At 37.8% G+C, this 27,897-nt stretch overlaps 1 protein-coding gene across 1 annotated transcript in view; it reads right to left on the minus strand.

The window, feature by feature from the left end:
• PMS1 (PMS1 homolog 1, mismatch repair system component) overlaps positions 1-27,897 on the minus strand; it is a 45,010-nt gene that overhangs the window by 3,765 nt on the left and 13,348 nt on the right. The window contains 8 exon segments of the mRNA XM_031604412.2: positions 1-165; positions 2,654-2,814; positions 8,676-8,806; positions 9,354-9,809; positions 14,250-15,127; positions 16,322-16,465; positions 17,859-17,981; positions 21,746-21,862. Coding sequence (XP_031460272.2) covers positions 1-165; positions 2,654-2,814; positions 8,676-8,806; positions 9,354-9,809; positions 14,250-15,127; positions 16,322-16,465; positions 17,859-17,981; positions 21,746-21,862 — 2,175 coding nt within the window.

The raw sequence follows: 27,897 nt of genomic DNA on the forward strand, positions 1-27,897 counted from the left end.
CTTGTTAACTTCTGGAATATCTGTTAAGTGATGAAAAAAAGGACGACCATGAACACAGCCTTTATTTTCCCTTCCAAGCTGTTGCTTCATCCTGTAAATTGTGTTTTCTACATCTTCTTTTGACAAATGTAAGGGCAGCTGCCGAGCTAAACGCACTGCTTCTCCCTGTGGAAAGGAAAAACAAAACAAAAAACCCAATAGTTTTAAAGTTCTGCTTTGTAATATGTTAACCTGGTGCTATCAGAAAACATGAATTAAGCACCCAGTGTTGAAAGGTCAATGTTTTCTTTTACATTTATATACTCTGAATCCCAGAAACACAAATTAAACTCTAAACATATCATACAGGTCATTTCATGCTCTTCTGAGACAGTCACATGTAGTCTACTGGTTATGTTTGCACTTTTTCTGTTAGGGTCCCTGTGTTTCTGAATAGCTCATTTCTCTGGTGGTGACAGTACTGCAGTTCGCAAGATGCATTCCACACCACAAAATTGTGAACTGATATAAATTAAACAAATAGTTAAACAGAGTATTAAAAATACTATCATGAAATTTTAGGTCAATGCTTTATTAAATACATACTACATGCTGTCATCCCACAGTACTAGAAATCAAAAGTACAGCTAAACACTGCACTACTAGCAAATATCCTCAAAGAATCAGTAGCTTCAAAATTAATTTGTTTCCTGCTGTTATCTTAGGCTTTCATGCCTTCACAAGAAATGAAACCAACATTTATCATTTTTTAGTATGAATCTTTTCAGCGGTTTCCCCCCCCAGCCCTCTCTTCCAAATGGAAAAATGATCACAGTGGACCATTCTCAACTTAGGAGGCTTTTTCTTTGACCATTTCTCTATTTTTGCTTCTGAGTTTGCCAGAATATAGCCAAAGAAGAAGATATGCTGATTACTCCAACTTAGGACAGAAATTGCATCTTTGAACACGAAGTGATGGTAAAAAAAAAAATAAAAAATCCACTGCTTATTTTTAAAATCTATCTTTTTCACGAATGCAAGCCATATACTTTCCAGGGAATATGCATTTTCCAGCTACTACTACTGCTGAACATTCTTTTGAACTGTTTCTCACAAGATCGCCAATTGCTTTTAATAATGCTTTGATAGTCTCTTGATGTACACCTTTACTGTACCTTCATACACACACACACGCTCTCCTTTTAAAGGCTAGCATTCACGCAAATCAACTCCATTCCAACTCCACCTGACAGACAGGTATTTGTAAGTAGGGAACTTAAAGCTTCCACCTCAAACGAGGTTACATTCCTGTCTCAATACTTAACTGACTCTTTGGTTAAGAGTGCATGACAATAATTCACCTGCTGCAAAGGCAGCTGTAAATTTACTGACAAAAGCAGCAAAAGATTTGTATAATGAATGTTCAAAAGGTTAAGTACATATTCCATGTAAATGCTAGGCCTCACTATGTACCCAAATTCAGAAAAACACATAGGCAAGAGCTTGTATGAAAATAAACTTAACATATACTTCGGTATTCTTTTGAACAGATATCTCAAGAACTGTGGCTTAAGATGGCATTAGTAAACTATTTAGAAATAAGATAAGAAATTATGGAAAACTACTTCCTTTAATTATTCCAGCTCTTACTAATATAATATTTATTAGCTATCTCTGTAAATTCATGCCTATTATTGTCTCTGGGCAGACAATTTTATCTACTACATATCAAACATAAAAAAAAATGTAATTCTGGTTCCAACTGTTGCATAACAACATCTGAAAGAAAACAGCTTAAAGATTCTTTTACTAAAGTACCATTTCTCTGGCTGCTTGTGAACAGTGCTGGCTGCTGGTAAAGAACACATGGTTTCCTGCAAAACTTAGTCACTAGTGCCTTGAGTAGAGTGGACTTCTGAGACTGTCAGTTGTCAGCATGTGCTGCCCTTAACTTCAGAAGTTATTGATGCTAACTAAATACAAGCATTTGCAGAAGCATATGGATTTCACTACATGTGAGACTTCATTTTTTTCACTTCAATGTCTTAATTCCAGTGCCAGCTTGCTTTTTTGGCAAAGAAGATTCCCTTTGTCTCTTATCCCCTTTTTGAATGTATCATAAGAATTTTTCTTTGTCAAGTGGAAATGGTGCACTTTCTGCTTTTCAGGACATGCAACTCTTTGAGGTTCACACAAGAATTAAGTTTCCGTTAATGCCTACTTTTCATAAATTAATAATTTAAATCATCTTATTATTTCTTCACAGATCTATTTAGGAGGGAATAAAAGTTTGATTACTATTCTGGGTTCAACTGCATTGAAGAGCCTGAAAGTGATTTTATGACTTTTCTGTATTCTAACAAGGAGAAATGCCTTTCCAGTCTGAAAACTACATATGCAGAAAAACCCTGTGAGCATAAACTCTCAGCATGTATTAGATCACAATGGATGACTGTTTTGTAGCATGCCTGATGGAAGTATTTTGGTAAGCAATGCAGAGCTCATACACCTCAGAGAGGATCTGGCATTCTCCTTTTCAAAACTAACTTCTGTTCAGACTAGAACTGTATTAATTAAAATGGAAAATTGAAAAAAGAATCTCAAGCTTCAAGATTTTAAAGTCTTGCTACGAGCTTAGCTAGCCAATCTTTACAAGTAAATTGTTATGTCTTACCTCCAAGTAGTTTATCACTTTCAGAGGTCTGCATTCATACACTTCCTTTGCATTTCTGTTAACTACTGCACTCAGAATTTCTTTCAAATCAGAAACACCATAATACGACAGACAATTAGCCATTCCTTCTATTTCCATATAGCTTTCTGAAGCTGAAGCACCTGAAAATACAAAAAACAAAACAGCAATTTACACACTGCTTTGATTTCTACTCTGGAGCAATTCAGAGAAAGTTAAATGGATCTAAAATCACTTAATAGATTAGTACAGTGAATTCAATGCAATTAGGAAACCTTCTTTACTCCTCCTTTGAAAAGTATTTCTTTGTTCAAGGTTTCAAAATGATGATTTGTCCATATTGACATCACAAGCCTACCAGTTTGATTTGATTCAAATCCTAGCTGGTGCTGCTGAAATGCTTAAAACCTTCTACAGCATTTCCAGCTTTGAGCATAGCTCTAATTAAAACTTCTACAGCTTTGATTAAAACATACATTAAATTAAATTAGAAGCTTGTAATAACATACAATTTAATTTGAAAATAATTAAAATAATGTTGGCCCTATTTTCTATGTATCTGGTTTAAACATCTGTACAGTTCAACTTCCATCATAACCAATTCAACTTCTACCAAAACAAAAAGCAGTTATTTCCCCCAGCACTGCAGAGAAAGATCTGAAGTCTGCATATCTAAAGTCTTGATGACAGACTTCATACACACTCATGTGACACCACTACAATTCAAAATGAGAATAAATCCTCCCTTTGTTTTGGCTTAAAGTGGGAAAATCACATACATTCAGCCTGGTCATGAATGACTTTGTGAAGTCAAAAAAGGAGGAAACAAGCAGACTGGTATAAACTGGATTAAACTAAAGAACTGCAATAAGGGATCGTTCATCTACCTAATAATACACAAGCTATAGTACTAGAAGTATCTGAAGATTTTAGAAATTAGACAAATATATACATACAATGTAAGTCAAGACAATGTATTAGATATTGCAATTAGACTGTTATCCATGACTGGTCATGGATAATTTGACACTAATTAAATGAGATTGCAGATGAACAGAAGGACTGTCTAGGTTGAAAAGAGTTGTCTAAATATGGATATGTCATAAAGGTAAATAATGCTGATGGAGTTTTTCAGGCTTCGTGGCAAGAGATATTTTGATCAGAATGGGAATTTGACACAAGGAACTAAGAATCACATAATCTCATTCCAGCAACATATTTAGCACCACTTCAAATTTGGAACTTTACTTCCTTTTTCATCCAGCATTGTTGTCATCCTCTTCCTCAAGCTGTCTTTCCCTAATCTTAGCTACTAAAGCCTGACATTTTTACGTACTGCTGTGAGCCTGCAGTCGAAACCAGCTGAAAGCAACACTTCTGAAAGTTCACCAGTTATTAAAGCTGAAATAGGATCACATACAACGCCAGTATTTCTCCATAAGAAAGGCAGCAAGAGACAGCAGCAAAGATAATCCGTTCTTAATCCCCTTCACCACTTCTCTTCATTTTTATGCAATTTTTGTTTTAATTAAACTAAGACTAACCTTGTGTTGCTGTTTCAGATCACTTACTTACGCTGCTCTCTCTACAATAACAGCACATCCTATTTGACAGCTTTTCAATAATTTGCAATATAGGCTACCAAATGTAGGACATAGAACTTCGTTACATTTAAGATTTTCAGTTGAAAAGTTTGAATCCCCAGAGCTACCCTTAAAATTTCATGACAGTAAGATTCTGGACCCACAAAGCAAATTGTTGTAAATGCAGCAAACCAGTCAGACACGCTTGCTAATGAGACTGCTTGAAACTCACAGGTTTTACCAATAACAATTTCTCCATATGCAAATGTTGACAGTCAGATTTAACTTCACAATACTGTTCATTTACTAATAAGTCAAATCAGGCTTTAGAGCACACCATAAGAACAAATAATACAAACTCTGAAGTCTCCTTCTCTGGTACTTCTATTTCTCATTTTCTGCTTACGTTCTTCAGACTGAAAAGTAGCGCACTGCATGCTGACTAACATATATTTATCTGCAAGTCTTTGCAGGAATTCAGATATTGGCAACGTTTGATGATATAAGCAGATGTCCAAACCTCAATATACTTGTAAATTTTTGACAAAATATACATTAAAATTTTTGAGTACTCAAACAGCAGTCTTCAAGCAGTTTCCATAGTGATTTCTGTGAAATGCTTTCCAACTTCCAAGGAAAATATTTCAATGAACAAATAAACTAGTTTTCAACTGACTAAAAATGTGGATTTCTCATTGCTAAAAATTTCCCCTTTGTCTGTCCAAACAAAACATTCACAATCACCTTTGGATAATTCCTTTTCGATGGCCAGGAAAATTTGTTCTCTTCCAGCTGCCACCTAGATTAGGTGACACTGTAAGACTACCTAGCTTAGAGACTTTGATCAAAATCAAATTGAAGTAGCAGCATGATTTTCCACCGGTTGTTTACAAGCAGCAGCTTGTATTATCAAAGAAGGCAGGTTGTTTGTCTGTTACTGCTCTGTGAAACCTTGTAAAGACAGTCTTTGTATACATGTAGCTCAGGTATGTGTGTTTTATTAAGATTACAGCTCTACTCTAAAATTTTGCCTTAGTTCAAGGCACATAGATAAAAAAAAGAGTAAGACACAGTGCCAGTTCTCAGTTCATTTCCACCCAAGCATTTACACCCATCTCAAGTTTTCACAAAGGAAGCAGATTTGTTGTGAACATCTGTATACCATAAATATGATAAGAAGAACTGGATGGAAAGTAATCCTTCTTACTTCCTGAAATGGTTCTCTGTACATAGAGATCACTGCAAGCTATACTCAGCAAAAAAATGCCAGGAGGAACCCAGAAGTAAAAGCAATAAGAGCATTCTCACAAAGGCAGCATCACTTGAAGTCTCAGCAAGGCCAGAACACTGAGTGGGTGGGAGGGTGGTGAAGAAGAACTGGAGCTCAGCGTCACCACTTAAGAGGATCACAATTGGCATGTTCTACAAAGAAACCATTGATTTTGCCTAAGTGACATTTATGGCAAGAAACGTTTTCTGAGTTATTTCACAACATGTTTTTCACTGTCAGCTATCCAGAAAAAAATCTAGTTAAAAACTCTTTAGAGTGCTGAGCAATCAATACAGAGGGACAAAGAAACAAAAATACTGGTCTGCCAAACAAGACAGCACGGCATATCCAATGTCTAGAACACTTAAAACAGCTTTGGTTGCAATCACTCAAACCAAAGGTAAACTACATTCTCATTTTACAGCAAGAGAATATTCAAAGGACAGACGTAGCCTTAAAAGAAGCCATACCCAAGCATGATCTGAAACTCCTGCACTCTTGGAGAAATTACTGTCCAAAGGCTGGACTCATGAAAAAAGAAAATGTTGCCAGAAGTTCAAAGATTTCCCAATAAAACGGTAGAACAAGATCAGACACAAAGTCCTTATTAGGAAGAACAAGGTATGAAGTTATCACAGGAGTTGAATAAAGTCTACATTAAGGAACAGCGATTAAAAGAAGATTTATGAGAGCTGACAAATTGGACAGTAATAGGGTTAAGGACCAACTGATGCATCACAGCCTTATTCAGAAATATTAATTAAAAGACTTGTTTCTTTGCAAAAAAATATTATTAGGGATACAACCGTCACATTCAAGTGCAAAGATAAAGAAAGCAAACCTTTGCTTGTAAGAAAAGAGAATTTCTGTCAATTAATATATACTCAAGAAACAAAACCTGAGGCAACTTCAAGTTCAAAAGCAACTGAGTAAATGTCCTGTTTATAGGCTGTGTCTGAGTTAAAAAAAAAAAAAAAACAAACCACAAGACAAAACAAAGGACACTGTAGAATGTTTAATGAAATGAACTTGTTCCTAAAGTTGACAAGTCGCACAAATATTCAGGTGTAAGTTTTACATCAAGATAATAGAAGAAGGATCTTTAAATTAAAGAACCTCAAACTACACAGAGAAATTTTCTAGAACAGACAGTTAAGGAGCGTTAATAATTAATACTTATGTTTCTGAAAAATAACTTTAATAAAGTGTTTGTAACAGAAGTAGATAGTAGTGCATTTCACGGCTGAATTTAAGGGAAAATAATAAGGAAAAGAAGAAAAAAAAAGAGGAACTGATGAAGTATTAAGTAAAAATCCATAGGTCAGTTGGAAAAAATGGCTGGGTGAAATTCCATTTTTTCTGTTGGCATTTCTACCTTCATCTGCAATAACATGCTATAACAGGAGCTGTAACTGCCATAACATCATTAGCAGAAGCTTATAAATATGACTGACAAGCCTCAAATTATTATTGTTATTAATGTCTCATTCAAGTAGTTAAAATATAAGACTGTGACTAAGAACTGAATTAGATTTCCATTCCTCAGATGGGCTGGCCATACAGTAACCATCAAGTCCTTGATTAAATGGTTCCTCAACCTGTATACTGTACATAAAGCCAACAGAGCACTGTTTGTACTTTCATTAAACTGCAAACTAAACAAGGACAAGGTTCCTCACAAGACTTCATTTTCTTAATTTTATATAGTTAGGGACACAGGAAAATGATTACTATTTCCTGGTTACTACGCTGAGTCTTATAATGTTCTATCACACAATTTCACTCTTGTACTAAGCAAACTATTTTAAAAGTAGATTGCCTTTTCCAGTTTCACAAGACTGCTCAGCAACTCTCTTCTGTTGCTATCTGAAAACAGTCTTCAAAAATGTTAACAACAGATTTATTCACATCCGTTTTAGAAGGATAGAAAAAAATAGGAAGGTACACGAGCAAAAAGGCCTCCAATCCCTTCCTCCCATATTTGTCTAGAGACAAGTTGTTGACCTGCTCAGTTTTTGATTGGCTTGACTGACAGCTTCTTAAGAGCTGTCTCTTATCACAAGTACTTGATTCCCTTAATGATTCAATCTAATTGCTTTCATGAACACTTCTGGACAGTTCTTGTTATTTATCACAGGATTTAGCCACTCAGAAGGAAGCATCCTTCTTCTTTTGCTGTACGTGGTTCAGAAAAGAAAACAGCTTAGGCTCTGTTCTTCCAAAGAGCCAGGCTCTGACAGAAGGAGTTACTGTACATCCCTTTTTTGTACCTACTCTTAAAAGATCCCATATGTTTGAGCAGATCTGTCATCACTGTACATATGTGGGGATCTGTAACACATGAAGCTATAACATTTCTAACAGCTCTTATAGTGAACCTTTTCTATGAGCTGTCACAGCTAGGTACTGCCCCCATGGAAGCTTGCTTTTCTTGGAATTCTGCTGGAGAAATCCTGCTGCTCAGAACTGATTCTGGATGGGTTGTCTCTGGATTTCAAACAGCATCGCTGTAAATTATTCTTCAGAAAAAAAATCTATAAGCACTTAATTTTTACTGCTAAGCTGAAAGAATCTCAGAGTGGAGACCAACCTCTATCAAAACAGCTGATGATGATCCTCTGACCCACTCTTTACTGGCCCCTTTGGGCACTGTGCTACATTCCTGGTATGAAAGAAGGCCTGTAACCAGTTCCATCTCCTTACTGGACCTTCTCAGCTGCTGAACAGAAGAGGGACAGTCAGCTGAAGCACTAACTCACATAAGATTCTGCAAGTAACTATCATCTTGGAAGAAGCTGCCTTGACTATAGAAGTCTCATCAGTTTAATCATTCTGCCAGAATGGCAGTTCAGCATTTTGAGAAAAGAAATAAAAATGTCATGAGATGCTTACGTATAAATAGGAGGTTATACCACCAGCTACATACACTTCCTTTTTTATTCATGTTTTCTGTTATTAGTTTCCATTAATCACTATTGTGTATAATGAATACATTTCTAGCAAAGTAATATAATCTTAATGTTTGGGAAAACAGGATCTCAGTGCTTTCAATGATAATGCAATGTAGAATAACAAAATAGAAATCATTTAAATCATTAAATCAGAAGGAAAAAAGCTTCAATTAGACTAGAAGACATTAAAACTATCATACCTTCTATCACTTTTATCTGGAAGCCATTTGCTACAAGCCTTGGATCTGACAAATAACTCGATCCATATAATGTCTGGTAATCCTTCTGCATTTTATGAAGAGCATCCATATAGTGAGATTCACCAAGAAGACTGGGAAAAAAAGCAACACCGCACAAACCAACACCCAAAAGGTAAGGTAAAATCCTTAATTTTAAAATTAAAACTGCTCAGAAAAATACATTAAAAATGTCAGATATCAAGAGTGATTACGATTTTGAACAGTACTTAGGAAAAAAGCAGACTTTTTAAAGAAGAAATACAGAATATCAACTATTTACCTATCTTACAGAATGACCAAGTTTAGACAAATCGTAATAATTATGTCAGCCATTCCATAATCCATGGGAAAGTTAGCTAGTGAAGCTGTGAAAATGCGGAGCATTTACTTCCCCCCTCTGGGAGAAGACATTTGTCTTCACTACATTTCCAAACAGGTAAAAATGCATACTCGTTTCTACTGCAAAATGACCAGACTTGCTCATTATTTGTTCTTTTGTTAATCTGTAAGACCATATTTTTATGTTTTGTACACTTACAGATTAAAATAGTCACAGAATTCGTGAACAGGGCCTTACCAGCCTACTCTACATAATTATAAATAACAGAAAGTACAATTTTTTTCTTATTTGTACTCTACCTGTCTGATAACACAACTGGCTTGTCCAGTTTCTCTACTGGAAGGATATGGTTCATCAGCAATCTTTTACGCAGCAGGGCTTCTTCCAATCTATATGGATTCAGCAACATTAGCTTTTTTTCAGTAGCAAGTATCCAGATATCAGGAAAACTCTGGCGACGGATCAGGCAAAGCTCATGTTTATCTGAATCACTCTTCTCATGCTTCTGAAACTGAGGTCTACAGGAACTCAGAGAAAAAGGCACTGTAACGACTTTCACAGGCTTATTACACTTTGGTTTCTTATCAATTTGAAAATGCAACATTTTGTCAAGTTTCTGCTGGTTGGGTAGAAGAGTCTTCAGCTTGGGCTTCTGTTTTTCTTTCTCCTTTACCGGTCTGTTTGCTGCTTCCTGCATGGCTTTGCTAGCCTCTCTCTTGTACCGCTCCAGGTCTCTAGCAGCTTTTATTTCATACCTTAAAAAAGAAAAGAAATTATTTGAACTAAACATGAAATCACAGACTCCAACCCCTAACACATGAAACCAAAAGACAAGGTAACTGCTCCTAGCAAGGTAAAAACTCCCATGTTTTTACTCAAGTAACCACATCAATACGCTTTCCACTATGACTGGGTGGAAAAGAGATCAGGGACTGTGCCCCTACTACCCAGTGAGGATGATGAGTTTGAAATTTTCCTTCCTTATGACAGCCAGGAAAATCTGAATTGTTGAAAGGGGATACATAAACTTCATTATACAATCAGCTACAGCAGATTGCCTTCGACCTCAATCCCAAAACTATGTTTAACTTGAATTTGCATGAGACATATAGTTTCAGAAGTTTTGTCATAGGCACATCCAATCCTATTCACAAGGCCACTTGAACTTCCAGAGCTCTGCAAATTTCAAGTGGAGTCCTAGCATTTAACTAGGAGTTTGGAGGTTAAATAATTTCATAAGCCTCAGGCTTTACTTAAGGTAAAGAAGCACAGTGACTTCAAGTAAGATCAGCCACATGAATAAAAAGCATGCAAATCCAGATTAGATATGATTATCACAGAATTCTAAATAATAAATTTACAGCTTTTTCAAAAAGTGACTTGATAGTGAGCCATTCTAAATTCAGTCTTGGTATCAAGACTGATATCACTACTACATACTAAAGCTCTAAAACATGAAGGGATTCTTAATGAGCTTGTAAACATCAAGAAGATAGCTAAAGTTTTATAGATGGTTTATGCTTGCCTCCTATGTATGAACCTCACTTTTTTGAAGGACAAAGGAGCAATGTGCTACCTCCTTCTTTTGCCCTGATTTGATACTCTAAATTCTATCAGGTTATTCATACCAATCTGACCTCCAATAAAAGGCAGTGCTATCATACGTAAGTATTGGAAATAAATATTTTAACTGGTCATATTTATTTATTGCTACTTGCTGGAACAGTTTGATTCAATTATGTGTATGCGTGCTGGAAAATTAAGGTCAACAAAAAGGTCACCATTTGCAATTAATTATGATGTGCTAGCATTCACATATGGTACCAATATTTAGTTAACTAAAAAAAGTCAGCTTAAATAGTTTCTTGCAATAAATCATGTCCTAGAAAATATGGAGTAAACGCTAAGACAAAAAACATCTGCTCCTTTTAAAATATATCGATGAAATCACTTGACCAGAACTTTTTCTAATACAGAATGCATTCATACTATTGACCAGATCAATAAATACTGTTTTGAACAGAGACAGTTGGAACACATGACAATATTTAACTACAAGAGTACTGATAAAGATAATTCAGAACCAAAACAATTCCAAAGTAAGTCCTACATGCTTTCATTTTAGGCCACCACCAGAAAAATTCTAACCTTGCAAGATCTGACTGTGAGGGTTTTGCTTAACTAAATAAACAAAAATAACACGAAGTCTCTCAGACTGTTACACTGAGTAGAGAAATAAAACAGAATAAATCTGAATTTGTCTATTCTGAGCAGCAATCGTCACTTGCACTGACTTAAACAAGCTGAGAAAAGAGGCACCACATTATGAATGTAATACCTCTCAGCTTCAGCCTCTTCATAATATGAAACCCAATCAACTCACCAATAACCAGTAAACCCAACTACCATATCATGCAAATGATACATTCTATTTCTGTGTTTCCTGCCTTCGTGAAGGGAAAAGGCAATTAAGTTTTTAGTTGCATGCATGAGCTTTTCACAGTGTTTCTGAAATGCCTTGGTTCCTGGTGACTAGTGCACTTTCCTAAGAGTGAAACGGTTATGAAACGGTTACAGTACAATAACAAACAATACTTTTTTTCCTGGAATTACCAATTGCTAACTTATTCTCCAATAGCTGCAAATAATGCAGTCACACAAGCCATGAGATGCATGAAAAATTTATTAAAGCAACAAAAAAGTACCAGAGAGGAGCTAGCTACTGCTAGTCACTAATGAGAGTCTATGCGCTGCACACTCCCATCTGTCAACAGAAAGCAAAGGCCATACTACCTAAAATGATATTTCTCCCAAGATACAAATATATCTATGAAGCATTACCATCCAGCACTGACAAGGTAATCTGTTAGCCCCATGATAACGTGTGTCTCCGAACCTCTCTTAGACCTTCAAGACATATGGGGCTGCTGCTGCCACTGCAGTCGCATGGAGTTCTCCCACTGCTACCTGAGCCTGATAAGCAAGAAATATTAAGGCCAGACACACGCACAAGCTGTGTTAAGAAAGAACAGAGTGAGTATAAGAAATTAAATTCTGGCTTTGCAAAGCAAGGGGATAGGCAATGCTGCCAATATGGACATGCATGGAAGCTTTCCTCTTCTATTATAACCTAAAAATCATAAAATTTTACATTCTGGTTGTGTAATGAGTGCTGGCTTGTTTTGAAAAGGCTATTCCATGTAATTATGTGACATCTGTTGGTTGTGCTGCTCCCAAAAGGGATTTAAATTCATTTAGACCTGCTAGAGAAGCCATAGAGGCAAACAGAAATGCTGAAGCCAAGCGTATCCACTGTCACCCACACATGTGACTTTGTGGCAGAAGGACAGAGGTCTACAGCCCAGAAAACTGATGTCGTGCCAGGAGGGTTGCCTGAACCTGGAGGCACAGTGGGAGCACAGCCCTTTGGCAGCCCTGTTCTATACAAAGTTGTTGTTACCTCTAGGTGGCCCAATTCATCCAGAGTGTCCGGTAGGCAAAAACATGCTCTCTGCCAGACATGGAACAGTTCTTTGAAATTGTTGCCGTGAAGGAAAAGTTAACTACAATCTCTTTACAGTTATTGTTTTCTGGGGCTATTTTAAAAGATTGAAAGTGAAACAGATATACCAAATCTGAAAAGTACTGATACAACTAGTGGTAAATCTTTCACCGACTCCAACATCTACTGGGCCGTACTGTATTCATTTCTTCATTTCTCTAGGTAAGAAAAATTCCACTACCAGAGAGGTCTCCTTCCTGAACTAACATAATCTGTAGGCACGCTCTTAAGCATAACAGTTGTACCAGAAAAGCAACCATGAAATCCCAAAAGCTAAAGCAGAGCAAATTAAAATTTTCTGAAGCAGCTGGCAGAACCTTTAGTTTTGTTTCATTAAAAGTATAAGTACAATTGGAGTAGATTTCTATTTCTACATTAATATTCCTGCTGAAGGAGAGGTGGGCAAAACACCATTTCTCACACACATGGTTTTGTGATTGTAACACGCTGCTTGCTTAGTGACCTCGAATAATTCTAAAGGTGTAGCTTCTTTTTTGCACCACTCTCCTCATCAAATCTCTCAGCAGTGTGAAAATTATATTATTTTGATTGGTGGCTTACTTAATTCCCTCTCTTTACTTCTGTACCATTAAAAAAACACACTGTCACAACACTTAAGTGACTCTGTTGACAATGAGCATGTAAAACTGCTGAAGGACTATTATTTTCTCCTTTGTATGATTCTCTGAAGTGTTCTATTTTCACAACATTAAAAGAACCTTCCACGTTTTGAAATGTCTTAGAATTCCTTAAAATCTGTTATTCTAATTGATCTTTCCCTGCAATATAAATTCCGCATACATTTTAACTAACTGACCACCAGATCCCCCCTCCAAAAAAAAAAAAAGACAGCAGAAAACCCAAACTAAAGAAGGCTAAAATATTTTCCTTACTTGCAGATGAATTTCAAAAATTCACTGATAGAACAGTGTAGAATAGGAAATGTTGATATGTTGATACTCAGACTGTAATCTGAAAAGAGGTTTGATTTAGAGTGAAACAAAGGACCCACTAGCATTTGAACTGCACTATATTCTGAACAGGCACTGGAATAGCTGTTGGGGGAAAAGAAATTCCTTGTGTCGTTTGACTGGGTTTTATACATACAAAAATGGGGTAGACTGGGTTGGGATACTTACTAAATATAGGGGAAAGGAGTTTTCCAAATGTTCAAGTACTAAAGATCCTAAAAGAGAATTCTCACTTTAAAGCAATAAAAAGAGAACTGCTGGTTGGAAAAAGTTCTGCAGGAACGATACAGTGCCTCATTCATCACTGCGCCGGTTTTCATTGACAGTGCTTCTGAGTGACGATACACAGGCAAGCCCTTAAAAAGCTGATGTTTGTATGATTCACAAAGCACATTTCTTGCCTGTTATTTCTAAATAACAATTCAGGGAAATTGTCCCTACTTAACTGTTGCACAGCAAATACAGTGGCCAAACAAGCAACTCAAATCAGCAGTGCATGTCTGACAATACCATTACTGACCTTGAAAAGACAAAAATAATTTTCTGTTCTGTTTTTCATAAATAACTGGGAAGTTATAATCTTTCTCCCGCTCACAACAGATGACTCATTTGCTCATTGCTAACTACTAGATTTAGAAGCAAGATGAAGCCTGGAAACTTACTTGTGCTTTTCTTCTTCATTTAAATTCTTCCACAGCTCTTCAATTTTCAATAGGATGTCCTTCATGCTACACCTCGGATTTTCAGAAAATAATTTTGAACGATATTCTTGGATGAAATGCTCAAATGCAGACTTTGATTTCCTTATTGTTCGACCATGAATTAAGTCATAACCCGTTACTTGTCCAGTTTTCTCATCTATTATATTTCTTTTCTTTACAGTTTGATTTGGGATTTGTGGGTCGTGGCTTTGTTCATCACTACGTTCACTTTGCTTATTAATTGCCCCTCCAGCTCCAGGAATTAAAACCTTAACAGGTTCCAGGTTGTCTCCTGAGGAGTTTTTAAATGCATTTCCCATACTCCAATTATCAGCAGAGATTTCAGGTAAGTCTTCAGGGACCAAGGCATCTTCAGCATTATCAGAACTCAAAAGGTGTCCACCATCTTTTTTAGACCCAGGATCTATAGGAGCACTGTTACTTGGAATACCAGTTGTATTTTGTCCGTTCTGCTCCTCCTCACACAGTAAACGTAAGGAACCTTCTTGAAAGGCATCATTCTTAGAAGCCTCTTTTTCTTCTAGGTGACTATGTACAGTATCACCAGAGAATTTCTGATGATTTAAACAGATCTCTGTGTTTTTTCCTGCTTGACAACTTTGCACATCACTGCTGAATGAAAGGAATGAAGTATGAGCATGTAGATCATTGTTTCCAGATGGTTCCTTTTCATTAACAACCACATCTGTTTGTCCTGCTTTATGAACAAACATGTCTTCTGAGGTAACATCTGTTTTATTAGCTTCACCAGAGACTGCAGCAGGTAGTGGCCCATACAAAGATTTCAACACATTTTCAACAGCAAGTAAGACACAGTCCTGGGAAGAAAAAACAAACAAACAAAAGAAATGAACAAAAATAACAACCAGAAAAAAAGACACACAGAAGCATGAGTAAAAAACCTAAACTGACAGATATCGAGAATACAGAGCAAAGTGATCTTATTCAGAATATTTTTCAAACAAATCCGGAGAGATTATGGCACATTTTGGTTTTTACACATGGTAAAAAAAGGCTCTGAAATGGACGAATTTCACCTCAAATATTTGAGATAGGTGTTTTGCTTCACTGGTTTACACTGAAATCATGGAAGTGATTAACTACTTTCTTTATAGCACAGTGGACTGACTGCTGAAAACCGTATCAAGTAAAGCAATTCCCACTTAATACAGCATCAAAAGCTCACAGTAAAGACAGAAGCACCAGCAACACTCCAACTGATGTAAACATATTTGTAAAGGTGCTGTCAATACCTGCAGCAAATGATGGAAATAAGGAACAAACAAGAAAACCCCAACCCTTTTTCTAATACCAAAGAAAAGTTTTAAACTAGAACAGGTGTGAGAATGCTATGTTAATTTTGATATAAATGGTACTTCACCGGCAACGCGTTTTCAAGATGAACATAGACAACTACAAGAACTTTAATTGAAAAGGATAAATTTACCTGTGTGACTGCCTATGTGCACTGTGAATAGCTTTGTTAATTTCTGTGGCATTACTTTTTATGTGAAGTATCAAAAAGTGAAAGTAAATTTACATAACATATATCACTAGATAACCTCTAAAATGTGGGCACATATTGTTTAGTTAGATTTTAGGTCTTGATAGTATCAACAGGATATCCCAAAACTTCAGTGATGTCAACAATTATGTAAGCACATAACAGCAAATAGTGCATTCAGCAGAAATCAACTTCCCCTTCATAATGTGTGCAGTGTTACAAATGTTTATTACTTAGTGCACTGAGAATCTAAGCATGAGATTTATTTAAGGACACACATCACAATTACATTTAGCTTTGGTCACTATAAAGCTATTTGGAAACAAAGACGTGTGTGAAAGCACATAAATGATCTTCAAAATCAACTAGGAAATGAGTTTTGAATAATCCTCCTAAAAAACTTCAGCAACCCGGTTTACCTTCACACATTTCAGCGGTTCCAGAAGCCCTTATTAGCTACGTGTAAGTAAAACTTGTCAACTCCACAGCAGAGTAAGACATTAGTTACCTTATACTGCAGCAGAACTTCAGTTTTATCAGGTGTTAAATTCACATCCACAGCAGAAGCAGGTACAGTAATATTCAGAAAGAACACAGGGTATAAGCGTGCACTGTCCTTTTGCATCAGCACACTGTAGTACTGTCGAATTAACTGCAGATTAATTTAGTAAAGAGATGTCAGTAAAGGCAACAAAATAGAAACAAAGGCACAGGAACAAAAATTGATGTTATAAAATTATAACTGTATTTTTTCCCCAAATTAATAGAATGCTAGAAAGATATTTGAATACACGTGTGACAAAATAATCACCAAAAGGGGACTTACTAGTGGTTCCCATGTATTCATAGCTAAATAAACATAAAAATAAAACAAAAAAAGATCAAATTCCAAGAAACAAATGGAAGCTGCTCTGACCTTCTGAATAAATACATCGATCATATTTGGAAAAACACACTTGATATGCCTGTACTTAAAAATGACCAAATTGGACTGCAATTCTAATGCTTACTTCCTCACTCAACCCAAATGCTATTATTTCTGTGTTTGTTTTCTAAAGACGATCTACTTACACAGCTTGCAACTACATTACTGCCTCTCTCAGCCAAACCGAAGTCTGTTTGAGAAAGTCACACTTGCACCACAGAGTTGACCTTTTCCCAGAACAGGATTCGTCTGTTCCTTTTGTTAACCCAACTATAAATTTCCAACTTTTCACAAAATTTGCTTGCTGTTACTGCTTTCTCTATAATCCCCTTGAAAGCTCCCAACAAAAACAAAAAAATTTATAATTAGTTGTTTCAGAATTTAGGTCAAAATAAATGGAATCACCATTCCAAGAACAGCCCTAAATGAAGGTCAATGTATTTTTACTTTGTGTTACAGTGCCCTGAACCCCATCCAGCCCCTGGTTAAGAAGCGGTCTCTTTTATGGAATCCAAACTGAACCTTACACTGCAGTAAGAAACAGGTACATCAACTACTGTGTGGAGATGTAGTACAGGATTAGCCTTGTTTGTCACTTACAACACAAACACAAGTGTTCAGTGTAGACTGAAAATGAACTCATTTTCTCCACTTTGAACCCTACATGTACACTTCAGCATGAGTTGAATTTTCTTTTCTGGGAGGTGTGAGGATTGGAACAGCAGTGCTGCTCCAAGTGAGGTGCTGCAAGGTTCAGCAGTGTGAGAAACCCAAGAGTATCAAATTCTGCCTACACAATGCCTAGCTGTAGCCAGTGCTTCTGCACTATCACTTTCATTTTTATTCAATGCATATACAGATTTAAAGTGAAAGTGTGTAAAAGCCCGAGAAGCTCTCAGGATGAAGTGCACAAAATTATGATTTTTATTTCAGAAAAAATCTCTTATGGAAAACCACATAGAGTTCCTGCATGAAAAACTCCACAGGTGTAATTCTGCTAGGCTACTAGTAAAAAAAAAAAATCAACTATCCTGGGCTCCCGTGTATCTGAAATTCATTTTTTTCAAGCAGCTTTACTGCAGCCTTCAGCTCTATGGTTGTAAATTGTAGAGGGTGTTACCTTTAATATTTCCTTCTGATGAACTGGACGATCATTTATAAAAATAAAACTCCGTTCTGAGCTTGAGAGACTTGTCAAAGAGCTGTCTGACTCAGGTTTTGGAAGAAATCCAGAAAGATTTATCTGTAATGATAGAACAAATACAGCACAAAGGTCTTTACAAGACAACGTCAAAAATATTTTTTTGAGTGGGAAATTACAGTGAAACATACAGGAGGCCCATCTATTTGAATACATGCATTGTTTCTTCAGAGCTATGATGGCTTAGAAGGAAATACTGGTGGTTGGACTGGATGATCTTGGAGGTCTTTCTCAACCTTGGTGGTTCTGTGATTCTGTGATTCAAGCAATATAAGTGCTTTAAAGAAAAGAGGTTGAGAAGGACACTTCTGTCTCTGTTACCCCTCATCAATTGAGACATTTCCTATTGGGACTGCAGGTTCACCAGGTTGCTGTCTGCAGCTGGGGGTTGGAGTTGGTTGGAGCCAACAAACCAATGCCAGCTAACACAACTGTACTTGCTGACCGCAAGGCTGCCAACTACCGTTGGTATAATCTGAAGGCACACACTGCTGTCCAGCCTGGAGAAGGTGGTAGCGAGCTCACACTAAGGTAGAAAATCAAAACATGAACTTCCTCTCCTTCCACACTCAGGACATCTTAAATAGCCTGTTGTCAGGCCTTCATTCAGGGCATCAAAATTTACCTATACCACCGGTATGCAAATCATCTGCCTTCAGCCTCGAGCAGAACCTGCATGCACCCAACCCTGACAAGGAGCCCAGGAACACATCACACAATTCAAGTACCTAACATTAAGCACAAATTTTGTAACTTCTCCATTAGCCTTTTTAGCTTTGTTGTTTTTTTTTTTTCACCCCAATTGAAACAAGGCCGTTGACTTCGTGCTGCCTGCCTCATCAGTTCCTCCTCTCCTCCACCAAACAACTAGAGAGCCCTTAAAATGATTTTGATTATATCTGGTAAAGAAGCAGAAATCCCAAACATACTGTATTTCCACAATTTCTGTGATAAGAAATTGTGTTTGGAGAGGACACCCTTGAAATAACGACCCTTCTGTAGAAAAGGCAATCGTACCTTCTCCAAAGACAGGATCCACCAGCACCGACATGTGCCAGCCAGCACAAGTACTGCCCCACATGCTGCCCCACTGCAGTTTGCCCAGACAAATAGCTAAGGGCTCAGTGTGGGGCTGGTGCAAAGCAAAGACTCAATTCTGGATACGTGGGAAAGTATGGAGAACGTTCTGGTAGCAGGGTGGATCACAGAATACAGAAATCAGATCTCTCTGGTTTTTCTTTTGGCAGAATCTCTTGCACATACTAAGACCCAAGCTATCATGCATTTGAAACGGGACTTAAAATCCCTGGGACTTGGCCTATCCTCCCCACTCACCTACGTCACACCAGCTATCTGCCCATGTGCTCCCTTATTCCCTCCTGACCTTGTAACAAGCATTCTGTGCTAAAGCTGGAGTGTTCTGGTCAGCAACGTTGCACATAACCAAACACCACTGGTCAAGTTAAAGAGGTGTCAAATATCTGCTGGATGATTATCAAAAAACAACATGCAGCACTTCTCGATTTTATCTTGCAGCTTTAGCACATCCTGTCTGAACGTTCCTTCTTTATGCTTCAAATTTCTTTTCCAGTTTCCAAACATCTGTATTAGTGTTTCAGTTCAAACAGTATTTTTATATACAGACAACATTAAAACAAAACTGAAAGTCTCTAAATAAGTCACTTAAGAAGCTGCCAGATTAAGAAATGGCTGACTGTTGTTACTATTTAAAGACACGTGGAATATCAAGTATGCTCATTAGAAGTTAGTAATGAGTTCCAAAACTAACCTTAATTATTCAAATTATCATATATAATTTTTTTTTTTAATTCAGGCAAAATTACAGAGACTGGAGAATATTATATATATCTATAATATAGAATATTAAATATATGTACATATTAAAATATGTCTGTATTGATTAGACAGCCTTTCTTCAGTGCTTATCTTTTCCCCAGCAGCTTGTATACCTGCCAAACTTAACCGTCACAGAATATAGGAAAATTCCTAGGAATTCCATAGGAATTCCTTTCTCTGTAAAAATTTCCGGAGTGAAACTTTTCAGCCAAAATGGATCCACCCATTTCCAAGAATGGGGATGCAAAAAGCATAGATGATGCTTTGCACATGACAAACTGTCCATTCTTTATTTTCTTTGGTTCTCTTTCTACTTTGTGAGTACTTCCCAACTTTTCCATGCCTTGGAGCCAACTTGAACTTGAAACTCTTGTTTCATGCAGTGCTCATAATAGGGAAGTTTTGAAGAAGGCGAGTCTTCAAAATGCATGAATCACTTGTCGCAGAACATTTAAATGTGCGGTTAGTAAGAAACAGCTTACAAAAGGTTTATAGCAACACTGATTTCATATTCAGAGTCGACTCTGCAGTAAAGGAGTAGGAAGCTACAAAATGGACAAGTAGGAAATGAAGAATTAGTGCTGCTCTCGTCTGCGCACTAAATGAGACTGCATGGAAAGGAAAAAGTGGCATACACGTTGTCACCAAATAGCTATCCCAATTACTGCACCAAAGGAAAGAGACAAGGGCTACACAGGCAGCCTTAATTCTGTCACAATTTCATTGTGTTTGCCTGCTTAAATTAGAAATATCCATAGTTTCTCAATGTGAGTCTGTGCACACACAACATGCACGGATCACTTATACACCTATAAATGATGCACGTGGTATTTTACACACTATTTAGAGACAGAGAGAGAGATGGAATGTTCCCCAACTTCTATTCAAGGAATATGGATGCCTCATGATATAGCAAAGAGGTAACATGAGAAGCTGAGTGCCTCCCTCAAGCTAGTTCCTTTTAAATACCCCCTGGTCCTCTCTGCAGAGCCCCCTGCACTTGCCATATGGGGCACAGCCAGCGAGCACTCAGGTATGAACAGGACATCTGTGTTTGTTCTGACAGAAACATGAAAACTTTGTAAGCTCTGAGAAGCAACTTTGCTTCCCCCTCCTCAATTCCTTGTTTATATATACTATAAGCATTCTTACAAACTCCATATTTAAGACTGACTAAACAATTTCTTGCAGCACAGTCATTTGTATTCAGTAGGTACTCTCACTTTACTAAAGGTGATTCATCTCATCTACGTGACTGTGGGCAAGATCCACTACTACAGGGTACTGAAAAAAAAGTTAACTTTGCAGACTCAGCAGGAGTAAGACTCTCCTCTGTAAGAGTGTCTGCAACAAAAACAGAAGCAGAATTAAAAAAAAAAAAGTGAAAATATTAGACAAAGGGCATCTCCTTCAATTTCAACAGCAGCAAAAGAATTTCATGCTCTTAATTTTTTTGAAAGCTGGCAAGCATTTCCTTCAAATGCAGGCTTGCTATACATCTTACAAAATTTGCCTTCTAAGTATGTGCTGATTTTGCTCTTCTGGTGACCCTGACTGAAATTGAGAGAATATTTAGAAGATAAGGCTAAGAGGCCACGAGGATAAGAATGATATAGCTACTTAGTTATTAATCAGAGCACAACCTGCCTGCAGGCCAGGAATCCTAACTTAGACAGCTCTGAGCAATCAGCAATTCTGCATTTGTCATCACAACTGTTTTTACTGCCATTTGATCAGCGCCACATGAGTCCTGATGAGATGATTCTGGGAGTGCATTTTCAATCACCAAACCAATTAATTTTACAGAAGCAAGTAACAGAATCAAATGTATTAATCAGATGTCAGTCTGGAGATAATATTCTCTATTTCAAAGTCTCTTTTTTGAGTACTGACTTAGCTCTTCATTGAGGGGTTGTAAGTGGATTTGGGAGAAGGAAGCTTAAACTCACCTCAGGATCTTCACAGCGGTGTTGAAAAGGTACCATACTGCCCATAACGGCTGTTCCCAGAACTGACATGCAGGCCATTTTGTGATCTGACACCCTGTTCTTCTGCCAAATAGCTGCCTGAAACAAGTGGCACAGAGTCAAATTTTTGACATTATATTTATATTTGTTGAACTTAAGTCATGTCTATGAACATGTATATGCAACTGCACACATACTGTATATGTAACATTCTGTACTTTGACCCTCTTACATTGACAACTTTCTCTGTTAACGCACACGATATGGTACTTTTTGGCCAGGTTTCTCATGTTGTATTACTTATTTAGACTTGTAGCCATCAGAAAATTAAGGAAAGTTTGTGTTCTTTAATGTTACACAGCTAACCTGGACTTCTGCACTTAACAATTGTTAAAAAACAAATCAATGAAAATACTATTTCTCCTCTTAGAGATATTGCAGGGAGCTACATGTCTTTCACTGCGTACACCTACTGAAGGTTTATAACATCTTTTTGGCATGATGGTCAGCATTTGAAGGTGGGCACTGTAATGCATATGGTACTTCATTTCCTTTCATAGCTCCCATCTGGATGCTCTAGGTCTACAAGTCTGGTTTTTTAGGAAGAAAAGCAGTTTGTAAGGAAGTGTCCATAGGAATGTGGCTGCTTGTCTACTGAAAATTGAAGTTAGAAGCATATGTGCTCTATTAGATACGTACCTTTTGTTAAGAATTACCCAATGCAGTAAGGCTGCATGAACTGCAAGTTGCATGAGAGAAATTTTCCTGTTAAATCCTCTTACATACTTAGGAAGTTTTAACAACCTTGGGAAGTGAAATTTTGCCTCTCTAATGTGAAGCGCCCTCACTAACATGAACATTGAACAGCCACAGATTAAACCCTGAATCTGCTTACCTTTAACTTACCACAATACATCAACAACAATTGTGCTTAACTGGCTTTCTGCTTCTAAGCAACTTCTAGATCCATACTGACTTTGTATCTACTTGTGTCATCATTAGCTGACTGAGTCTATTTTGGTGTGCAACATTCAAACATAAAAGGAAAAAAATGCAGGAAGTCGCCCATTAAATCTGACATTATGGTGCTGGTTTAAAAATAGATGTTTAAATAGGTGCTAGGTGTCCAATAAATTCAAGATAAGTTCACAGTACTCTGGCACAGGATGTTATGTGAAAGCATGGTGAGCAAACAAAGAATATGCAATCCACCAATCTCAAGAAATGCAGTAAGAGCCTTAAAATTCCACCCGTCCTGTAGGATATTTGCTGGCATGGAAGAGTGAATTGCACTGAAGAATGCAGCACTCCTGTAAAACAATATCCTCTTCTTATGGAACAGGTGAGATTTTTAAAGCTTTGAGGCTGGTAATCCCAAAACTCTTCCCCAATCCTTAACTGTTTATTTCCAAACTCCCTCCTGCCTGAATCAAACTCACTTTCTGCACACCGCTGACACTGTGCACGCTGCCCTGCCAACTCGCAGCCACCTGGAAGCCCCCAGATGCAGAAGACAACCTACGTCAGGGAGGACAGGGCACACACAAAGGGGCGAAGGAGAAGGGGTGCACAGGTCAGTGTGCCTGCAGCTCGGCGCTCCGCAGGCAGCAGAGGAGGATGGAGCCCCGTGGTGCTCGGCCTCCCTGCTCCACACCTGCTGCACATCTCCTCAGAGACATTTGGGAGTGATGAAAGAATCTGTCCTCTTCCTCAGAGCTCATCTTATAAAACATATCCTGTACTGCTGCTATTTTAAAGTTGATTACTTAAAATGGAAACACAGAGTGCCAAACGATTTTTTCTTTACTGGATACATTTTAAATTAAACACTTGTGACAAACAGAGAAAGACACTTGTTACGTGACTAGTATAAACACCCCGCTGTTTATTTTAGGTTATCCTAGTGTGATGCCACAGGTACAGATATAAATCCTAGCTGCTGATTAATGCAAGGCTGCTATTACCCTGCCCGGCCTGCTGAACGCTGGTACATGGGACTGTAAAAAGATCACTGCGGCGAAGTGCTTTTAGAAAAGCCATGGAACATGAGAACTTATTAAATGCAAACTTGCTAAAAGTAGACACTGAGAAGAAGTTCAGAGTTTATTTATTTATTTGTATTTTTTTCTGCAAAACAGACACAGAATGGGTTGTGTGCTCTTTTTTGGCCCCTAATGCATATTATGAAGCCACAATGTAAGAACAGCTGGTTAATTTGAAAGAAATTATTTGCTAGACTCTCCACATTATTAACAAGCATTAAAGAGTAATCCATTAAGAAACTCCGTTTTACTTACTTTAAAAAGTGCCCGTTTCCATGAGGTTCCTGTTATAGCCTCATTTTTTAACCTTGATTATACCCTTTAGTTCAGCTAAAAATACATACCCACACACCCCCCTCGTATTTTTTTTTCTAGGTCATATAAACCTGGTGTCCAGGATGAGCCAAGGAAGAATCCGACTCTGCTCAGTATGATGACACTGCAAAAACAGCCTACTCAAAGATATATTATTACATACGGACCATCTTAGGGTTTGTTAGAGCCAGCCAAATATATCTCACCTTCCTCTTGGCTTCATTGAAGGAGATTACATGATCTTGGCCTTATTTTAAAAGTCCCAACGTATATGAAAGTCTATTGCACGTTTACAGAAGATAAACACATGTATGTGTGTGTATGTATTTCCTTGGCCCCATCCAGCTCTAGAACATGTGGATGTCCACCTTTTTTTGCAGTATGTTAACACACACATGCCTAGAACAGCAATCTCTATTTTATACTACACACAGCCTAGAAGGATTCCTTGAAAAATGTGTAATGACTGGGAAAAGAGTAGGCAACCTCTTCCCATCAGGGAACCTAATATTTGTCACTGAGGAGAATAACAGCTATTCAACCATGTCTCCTCAAAGACCCCAAGGGAGGACAATGGAACAAGTGCAGCCATTCTTCATCCCAATCCATCTTTCACGTTCTAGATTTCCTATGAGCAGCCACAGCAATATGCAATCACAAAACCAAAAATCCCAGTTAGAGCTGAGGACTAGATGCTGTTGCTGGTGATGGTAATGCAGAACAATTACTATGCTGAGATGAATTCCTCCTGCTTACCTTACTACTACATAATGGCTGTACTTAACCAGCTTTCCTTAGCACAACTGAGATTCTTGAATTAAGGTGATATGGACTTTCAGTACCCAAATCCCATCTTTTTTCTTCATTTATTTTGTGATAATCATTGTGTTTTTATCCTGTAAAAAAGTTCAAGAGTGTAAAAGTCCAGTAGAGCAAGCTCTGTACCTGATCTGCAGGCTGGTAACATCCATTTGCTCTGTTAAATAGAGCTGCATTTCACAGGCTAACTTTGTTTTACACACTCCAAAAATCCCATCCCTCTGGCACCTGAGATCTTACTTCAGACAGTATCTCTGTGGGGCAGTGTCTTTCTTAGCTTTCCTGACTTAAAGCAGCTTATTAGGCTCCCTCACAACCAAAAACATGTCAGCTATTTCTTAAGAGGGCACACAAGAAGGAAGCAAGCCAGGCAGCAATATCAAAAGTGTGAATTCAGTCAAAGGGAAATAAAGAACCATCATCATGAAAGCGAGCTTTTGCTCACGCTGCACAGACACTTGGCTGCAAGAGGAGGCACATGCCTGCAGTGGAAGAAAAGCTATCACCTAAGATCAGGAACATATCAAGATAAAGACTTGGCCACGTCATTTAAAATCCCAGCCTTGAAGCATCAGTGTTGTTTAACCTGCTCCAAGCCATAGCTGGTGTCTTGTTTTAAAAACCATGGTAAGTTACCCTAAGCTCTGGTGTTCAAGAAACCTTTAGATGTTGTACTAAGGGACTTGGCTCAGTGGGAAATATTGCTGATAAGTGAATGGTTGGATTGGATGATCTTAGAGGTCTTTTCCTACCTTGGTTATTCTATGACTATGATTCTCTTGCATAATCTTCCCTTAAAAACAGAGATTATGGCAGTTTCTCAGTTAACCTTAGGGAGAAAACAACTTTACCAAATCTTAACTGTTTTTCCCAAATATTTTGCATTTGCTTCTGAGGAATCAGCTACCTCATCCACTTTATAACTGATTGTGATTCAATCACCACTGGAAGCACAGAATAGAGAAACTTGAGGCACTGTTGTCCCTCATCATAAGATGCACTCAATGAACCCATCCCACAGGCATCAGACATCACGGCTATCAACAGAGTTTGATGAAAGGTACTTATTTTCCACTGCACCGTTCATTCTACAAATTCTTCAGTATTTCCTGCTCAAATTTCCCACTTGTGGTATGAAAGCACCCTCCCAACAAAGAGGCACTCCTGAGCATCATGCAATACAGAAGTGTTGGCCTGGGGACTAGAGGGTAAGTTATGAGAGGAACCAAAAGGTATTGCAGGGAGCCACAGGCTTTCAAAGCTTTCATGAATTACAAAGATAGAAGAATGTTCAGGGTTTTTTTTGGCTGCTTTTACCACACACAGTCAACAAGGGTTGGTTAGAGAAATCACATTTCTATAACAGAAATGAGAAAAACAATAAAAATCTAAACTGTCCTTCAGAGGATGCAACATCATCACAGCAATTTCCATATAAAAAAGGCAGTTTAAAAGCCTTCTGTGGTACAGTAATTAGCAAAAGTAACAGAGGGCATACTTAACCCTAACAAAGCTCACTGCTAAGGAAGAAGGGAAGCTCCCACGCAGCTTTTGAAATGCCCTTTTGGCACTAACCTGTCTCAAGCCTGTAAGGGAAATGTGCAAGCTTTACAAGAGCCAGAGGCACATCTCAGATACTGCAGCTCAGGCTGCCTATATGAAGCAGTAATTGTTTTGAGATTTCAGACATATACTGGGCTGTCATTTGAAAAAAGTGATGGATGGGAAACTGGAAACCTCAGGGAATTAGTAATAGGATATAAAGCATTTCACCTCTAGGTCAACAGTTCAAATTCAACCAGGTTGGTAGTGACCAAAAGTAGTTACCATCTGGCAGCTGTTCTCTGGCTGATGTAAGCTGAGTTGAGGGTCTCAGCGCATTTCCTAGTGGACAGGTGGCCACATCACAAAAAACATCAGAATTAACTCTCTGTTGGGCTTTCTCAGCAAAGCCACTTAACAGTGAACAGAAGACTGAATTCCAGATCAACTTGAATGCATGCTGCTTGCAGAGCACTGCAGATTTTTACTCATTCCCCTGTATATTTTAAAGCACAAATGAGAGAGTCAATCATCATCATCACATTGAATGGAGTAGCCTTTCCAACTGAAAAAAGAGCTTATGAGCTGCTGTTAATGCTCAACATAGATTTCTTTTCAACATGCAGCTAACAAGAGTTTGGAAGGAGAATGAATAAAGGTGAAGTATGATCTCGTTATAAAAAAAAAAAATTGAAAATTTACCCTAATGCATAATTCTGTTATTCTATCTCTGAAGGAAAAGAAACCCACAGTTACTATGGAAAGTTGAGACAGAAAACAAACTGTTGTTGGACTAATGGATACAGACTGTAGCAGGTCAAGACTTCTCCAAAATCTTACATAAAACTAATTCAGATAATGAAGCAGCAGCATTTCCTCACAAAGTACATACTCAGCATCTGGTGGCATCATTTAGGTCAATACCAACCACTACCACAAAAGGGCTTTGGCTAACCAAAGGTACCACAGGTAAAGAAACAGCTGTAGGACAGACCACCTGCATCCTGAGGTTCTTTTTTCCCCAGAAACAGACAGTAAACAGCCCTAGACCAAGGCTTCAAAATACTATGCCTGAAAAGCACTTGGGAAAAAACAAAACAAAACAAAAAAACCACCTCCTTTTGTAGATTTTTCTCAATAGAACATGGAAAATATATTGAGCCTTAGGGCCCACCCGTGCTTTGTGTATGGCAGCAGTTGTGTATGATGTTACCTGCTGATAGGCACACCTAAATTAACTGTTGCCATGATTTATTCAGCCCTTCTATGTCTGAAATTGTTAAAGAACTACCAGGTGCCCCCTCTCCTCTTGGTGTTCGTGGAACACAGATAACAAGAACAGAGTTGAAGCATACAACCTTTCAACACACCAAGGTATCCCTTAAACATCACCGGCTTGAGACTGGGTCATGGGCC

The sequence above is a fragment of the Phasianus colchicus genome, chromosome 7 (genome assembly GCF_987193195.1).
Source record: "Phasianus colchicus chromosome 7, bPhaCol1.hap1.1, whole genome shotgun sequence".
NCBI lineage: Eukaryota > Metazoa > Chordata > Aves > Galliformes > Phasianidae > Phasianus > Phasianus colchicus.